Genomic DNA, 6839 nt, shown 5'->3' on the forward strand with positions numbered 1-6839 from the left:
TTATTAATTAATATGGGAATAACAAACTGTCTCTGCTAATAGAAAAACAATTAAAATTTCTTAATTGTTAAAAAAAAACATATTATTTATTCTTTTCACAAATATTTTATAATTTTATGGGATTACTTTCCATAACTCATTCTGTTTTTTCTTTCTCTTATAATGTGCATTTAAGGTTTGATTACATTATTTATTTATAGATAAGAGTGCAGGGACAAATGATATAAATCATGACAACAATTATACCACAAATTATGCCAACAATTAATCTTTATTTATACTTTATTAATTATATCAATAACTCATCTTTTATTTATTTTTGTCTAACAATTTGTCTTTCACCAATTAAATAGATTTAATTAAGTGGGTTTACATTGATAAGTCATCCATGTCGAGGACAGTGTCTACAAGGCCACCAGTCTTCTTAACTACTGGAACCTGGAAAAACCATTGTTATTCAAATGAGACCGTTGCTGCTACGTTCATGCTCATTTGTATATCCGTCCAATTAAAGTATGTTGCACGTATATATAAACAAAGATCCACAGAGAAGATGTTGCAAGGTAGCAATTTGTATATTTCTTGTTTTTGTTTTTCAACCTCTTTCATCATTTAGCTCTCTTTATTCATCTCAAAACCTGAAAGAGAATTGGAAAAATTATGACTATTATTTGATTAATTTTTTACAGGCTAAGCATGTTTGTAATTTTGATCTTGATTAGTCTCCATGTTAAGAAGAAAAAAATAGTATTGGTTTTATTTTAGTATTGTTATTTTACTTACAATAAGCTATTTGTGAACTCATTTTCATCATTAAATTAGTATTATATGTGTTTGTGTCATTATCATATAATATCTAACCTTAAATCTATATTTACAATAGACCTGATATTATTACTGATACCTTTAAGGTTATTCAAGAAAAATTATAGCTTATAATAGTTAAAGGTATTATTACAGACATTATGAACTGCACTCGATATAGTTAGTTTTTCCAACACTGAGAACCTGGGGATAATAAACTTCAGACATGGTTTATATATCCATATGATCTATAATAACAAAGGATAGCCCAACCTATTATTTTTTTATTTGAGAGATTGGACATATCCAAACCCAAGTTATTAAGTTTTATTATTAAATTTTAATTTATGTTTTTTTTGTTAAATTTTTACTGTTTAGTGGGTTTAAAAGTTATTTTAATTAGGGTTTTATTATTTATATATAATTTTTTAATATTATAATGAGTTGATGATGAATTAATAAAAGAATTGCAGACTTTGTTTTTCAACCCCCAATTTTCCTCTATTCTTGAACCTTTTTCTTTCTTCTCTTCAGCTCATGTTCTTATAATTCATGGCTTTTTACTTGTTCCCTCTTACTTCTCTCTTTTATCTTGCATCAGCTCCTCACTGTGCTACGAAGAAAGCTATAAACCATGTTTTGGATCATAAGTTGCAGAAAAACCTCACGGTCATTACCAAATCTGCAAGGTGTTTGACTTTGCCTTTAACTTGACCAGTGGAAGATTTTTCAAGAACAATCACATGTCTGCCCTTCATTGACTCCAAAAATATAGAAAGAGAAACATCAAATTAATTTATGTTTAACGAAGGAGGGAGCCATACCAGTTCTTCAACAAGCTTGAGTACATGAGTAATCAAATGCAGACTACCAAGGGGAGCTTAATTGTTCTATCTAACATATGATTACCAATGGCAATGTTTTTAAAGCCAAATCGAGGCCCCTCTGTCAATATTGCGTTTTTTGTTTAGGGTTGATGTGTAGTTTAGAGTATCTTCGGGTATGGTGTTCTCCTGAAGTGTGGATCTTGTCAATCTTGTGTTTTTTGTTTGGATGGTCAAACCTACTAAGACCTTAACTAGGCCTTGTGCAAATTTACAAGCATGTTTGGTGCATTCGGTTTCCATTCGGATCTTGTCTAAGCCTAGCTTTGTTGGATCCAAAACAAGGCAAACTAGACTTCCATCCCCATTTTTTCTCTCAATATTCACCAGGCATCTAATTTGTATGTTCTTTTTCTTTGGCTTACGAAGTAGAAAAGGGCAGGACTTGGATGGAAAGTCAGTCATTTCTCTCCTCCTTTGTACAAATATCACTCGGTGCTCAGTGACGTAAAATATATGCCGTAAAATATAGCTCATATCCCCACCAACACACCAAACTGGCTGTCGACCACTTCTAATGCGACATCAACAACATCAACAATACCAGTAAAGAACACCATCAATACTGAGCAAGTTTGAAGGGTGGAGAATAATCTTCAAAGCCCGCTCCATTCATGGAGGCTGAGACCTGCAATCCAATAAGGCTTTCATCTTACATAAGTGAGTTCCTTCAACACATGGTATCAGTAAGTTATCTGGCAATTCAGGATTCGTGAAAATTTTGGGTGATTGTGAAGTGAATGGGCAACTAACTTTATTTAATATCAAAAGCAGGAAGGCAAGGGAACTAACGAAATAATCAAGGTTGGTCACAATTTAGTGAATCACTGCAAAGTTCTGGTATAAAGTAGAAATGATGGATGGAGCAGTATTCTTATCAAACCAATAAAACTATGCAAACATACAACAACGCAACTGGGCAAATCTTGTTAGACAAAATTACATGACAAAGAAAGCTAGAAATTGCGCAAATGTTTTTTTATGATCCTTTCAAGAGAGAACTAGAGCATGACTAACATGCATTTTCAGTCGCAGCAAGATTTACATTACACTCATGGACATTATCTGACGAGCAAGAGCTGGATCTTGCTGCAAAAGTTCCCTCAGGTTGTTCTCAACCTCTGACATTTGCTTTTCCAAGTATTCCTTTGACGTCTGTCCAAAGCATAACAAATAGGATCATTACCATTCTCAAGGAAGGAAAAACAATTATGTTTAAAGTACGACTAAATTAATCAAAAGGGTACTGCTTCAAAGGTTGCTTACAAAAAATTTTGAAGATTACAGCAAAGGACAGTGTGAATACAGACCAGACTACGCAGCAGAAATATTGGTACCTTACTCATCCACAACTTAAATTGCAATTTCCATGAGTACTAATAATCTAACATGGCCAGCTCAATAACTTGTTCAAATTGTGCAACCTAGCCTTCTCATGCATAAACTAGGTAATTTTTCGTTGTCACGTGTAGATTGAGACTTCAACTTTACGTAGCAACTGCATATCTTAATTTTCTTTTGATTTATTTAAAGCTATGCACAAGGGTTTCATACTTGAAGGGAAATAGTTTTTGCAATTTTCCAGCTAGTTAACTAAATTCAATACAAAAACATGTTTGAAAAGAAGACAATACAAGGTAGATCAAGAATAAAACTCCAGCATAACTGGGAATAACTCATTATAGTTCCAGTTGCAGATCACCAGCAGACATTCATAGGTATTCGTCATTGGGTATAAAAATCTAGACTTTAATTCATGGCCCTACTGATTGTAACTCAAGAGGGAAAAAATATTATAGCAGCACATCTGATATTGAATACGCAATGCGCCAATAAGAAAAAAGTGAATTCACATAACAGTTTTAACCAACAGTAACTCTAAAATAGATTTAGTAAATACAACAGATGAAAAGGAGGAACAGAGCAGAGTCCAGGTTAGGGTGGAAATGGAGTTGTTTTGCATATAGAAATGGATGATTTTAACACAAAAGTATGTGTCTGCGTGAGAGAGACGGAGAAGAGGGGGGCAGGCAGATTTACCTGTAGTGAGGATATTGCAGTCTCGCTATCCTTGAGTTTCTGCTCCTGTTCACTCATCAATACTGACTTTGGCTCCAAAACAAACCTGACCACCATATGACAAACAAAGTATGAGTTTATAACAACCGGCCATCTATCCAAACAGCCAATAAATCATGATTCAGCCTGATTTGTTCGAGTTATGCATTACTCACGTTCTCCCTGCAAAAGAAAGAGATAAATATCAAATCAGCAACTCATCCGCAGATACAGAAAAGCACATATAATCCAAAGAACCAGCCCATGATTGATATAGAAATAAGGCATCACAGGACATCGCACAACGAGGTTTGCAGTCGTGATTAAAGAAGCAAACCCGACCATAATGTACTAATGCATGCCTATAGTAAAGTGTCTGCCAACTTACCTATAGATTTGTATGTATTTGTATCATCAGGAACTTGCCGCAGCTCTTCCAAAGTTAAGAAAGCACGCTTCTTTTCTCCCTCCTTGGTTCGTATCTGGTTCTGGACCTGAAAGCCAAGAGATAACTCACTCTATTCCGGTGTAAACTAATCTTTCAACAAATACATATGAATGACACAGGAATTCGCTATTAAACCAAGCAAGATGATATAAAGTATAAACATCACTAATGTACCGTAAACACCAAAGGAAACAACAAAACAACAAGTAATAGTACATATAGACCTGCATACTAAATTTAGTTCAGGTACGTGCGATGCAACTTGATGTGCTACAACCACCTAAGCTAGGAATATATTGTTCGGACATGGAGATGTTATCCTGAGCTAAATTTTCTACCAGTCATAATTTAAAGTTCTGATCCACTGTAACAAGTTATCTTTTTTAAAGAGTAAAGTTGCCGTTGAAAGAAAACCACTTTCAAATCCAGCAAAAGAATGTCATATAATTGCATCAAAACTATCCTACAATAAATTCAACCAGACACAAGGGGAAAAAAGCAAGAAAATCCAAATTACCTGCTTGAATTTAGAAGTGGTCTCAATCATGCGACCTTGAAGCTCTAAGAAAGCCTGTTTAGTTTGTTCCAAACAGAAAACAACAATCAGATCAAGTTGTTTACTTAAAAAGAAGTTGACAATTTGATCCTATAATGAGTTTTTATCAGTCTATTTATCATGTACAGAAGAAACCCAGATGCCAAAATACTGAAACTTAGATGGATAGAGATGGAGATGAGACTTACAGTTCTGTTGGCTTCGTCTGCCATTGGAGAAGAGTGTAAAGTTTCAGGTTTTCAAGAGTGGAGCAAGTAAGAACAAGGAAGATCCATGTTAGGGTTTTTATGGATCAAATAAAGAACCCATTTGATTCTGACGCTCTTGGCCCATAAAAGGTTTTTAAAGGCCTTGTTATTAGCCGTTATTTTATTTTATTTTAGATATTTTTTTATCATGAATTTTTAATTATTACTATAATTAAAAATAATAATTGAAATTAAATATTTTAAACTAATTATAAAATTAAATCTCTCCAAACAGCAAGGGACCAAATTAACAAAACAGGTGGAAGGTGATAAGTTTTTCATTGAGGTATATTATTAGATAATTTTTCACATTACATTGTGGTGGTGGTCAAGTTATTTTTTGTATATATATAAAAAAATATTTATATATTATTATCATGGTATTTATTAAAAAACAAATTATATAAATATTAACAAGATATGATATGATCAACTTGATAAATTCAAAGATAATATAAATGACCAATAAAAATATAGTTTGATTGTGAAAATCAAAACATATTTTTTAAAATATTGAAACGATAACATATTAGAATAATTTAAGTCAACTTAGATTAATTTGTCAAATTTACTACCTAGATTACGAGACTCCAATAACCCTATACAAAGCAAATAATTTTTTATTATTAAACTCAATTGTTAATTAACCCAATATTGACAAATAAAATTGAAAATAAAAATCAACTAGAAAAATAAGTTGAGTTAACTTGGGTTAAACCTAATTCATGAGACTAAGATAACTCTATATAAAGCAAATTGAAATAAATTATGAAATTCAATTCTTAATCAACAAAATATTAAATGATAAAATTAAAAAAATCAATTAAAAAATTATTTGAGTCGGTCAACCAAACTCGTGACCCGGTTATATGACTGTGATAACTTTAAAAAATATAACTCAATATTAAACGAAGAAATTGAAAAGATTTCAAAAAAAAAAAAACTTAAGTCAATAGGCCTAACTCGTGACTTAAGATATGAGACCATAATAACCTCATAAACAAATAAAAAAATATATAAAGTTTAATTCTCAATCAACCCAATGTTAAACAATTAAATTAGATAAAAAATAATAACCTAGATCAACCCGTGTTAACCAACAAAACTCAAGTCAAGAGATTGAAATAACTTCATATAAAGCAAATTAAAAATATATATATAAATTATAATTCTTAATCAACATAATTTTAAATAATAAAATTGAGAAAAAAATATATTTAATTAAAAAATAACAAAAACAAACGACTCAACTTGATTAACTTGTAAAACTCGCGACTCGGGTTGTGAAACCATAATAATCCCATGAAAAGCAAACTAAAAAAAAATTTATAAAGTTCAATTCGCAATAAATCAAATGTTGAATGATTAAGTTAAAAAAAAAAATTAGTCAATATGGCTAACTTACAAGACTTGTGATTTAAGTCATATGATCTGGATAACTTCATGAAAATTAAATTAACATAAATTATAAAGTCTAATATCTAATAAACCCAGTATCAAAAAATAAAATAAAAAAAAGTTTAAAATTAAAAAAAAAAAGTCTTAAGAAAATTCTAGAACCAAAATGTAAAAGTTCATTTTTTTAGGAATAAAGTGTAATATTTTTTGACATTTCACTGTAAAAGTTTAATACTCGGTAAATTTAATATTAAAGAATAATTTGTTTTTTTGAAAAAAAATCAAGTTTAAAATAAAAAAAATCTGTAAGAGTTTGTGGAATAAAACTTAGAACAACAGTGTAAAAGATCTTGGCTTTTATTATTCATTTCTACAAAGAAATGTCAAGATCTCATAGAAAATGTTAATTATATTCTTACGAAACATGAAGCATGATGCAACGG

General features: G+C 30.9%; 1 protein-coding gene across 1 annotated transcript; it reads right to left on the bottom strand.

Annotated features, from left to right (window-relative positions):
* Window positions 1-2503: 2503 nt before the first annotated feature.
* On the bottom strand, window positions 2504-5051 carry LOC105122511 (prefoldin subunit 1-like). Its single transcript, XM_011021643.1, has 6 exons — window positions 4939-5051; window positions 4712-4765; window positions 4135-4240; window positions 3923-3929; window positions 3729-3813; window positions 2504-2843 (listed from the first exon to the last, which is right to left on the bottom strand). The coding sequence occupies exons 1-6, from the start codon at window positions 4960-4962 to the stop codon at window positions 2730-2732; spliced, it is 390 nt and encodes a 129-aa protein (XP_011019945.1). The 5' UTR covers window positions 4963-5051; the 3' UTR covers window positions 2504-2729.
* Window positions 5052-6839: the final 1788 nt, after the last annotated feature.

Source organism: Populus euphratica, unplaced genomic scaffold (assembly GCF_000495115.2).
Source record: "Populus euphratica unplaced genomic scaffold, PopEup_1.0 scaffold20.1, whole genome shotgun sequence".
NCBI classification, from domain to species: domain Eukaryota; kingdom Viridiplantae; phylum Streptophyta; class Magnoliopsida; order Malpighiales; family Salicaceae; genus Populus; species Populus euphratica.

What these genes read in the sequence shown, in the direction of transcription:
- LOC105122511 (XM_011021643.1), bottom strand. Translation starts at nt 4,962, where the DNA reads ATGGCAGACGAAGCCAACAGAACT. An exon ending in CAGACGAAGCCAACAGAACT is followed by an intron (nt 4,766 to 4,938) that starts GTAAGTCTCATC and finishes CAAACTAAACAG; the next exon opens with GCTTTCTTAGAGCTTCAAGG. An exon ending in CCACTTCTAAATTCAAGCAG is followed by an intron (nt 4,241 to 4,711) that starts GTAATTTGGATT and finishes CTTGGCTTTCAG; the next exon opens with GTCCAGAACCAGATACGAAC.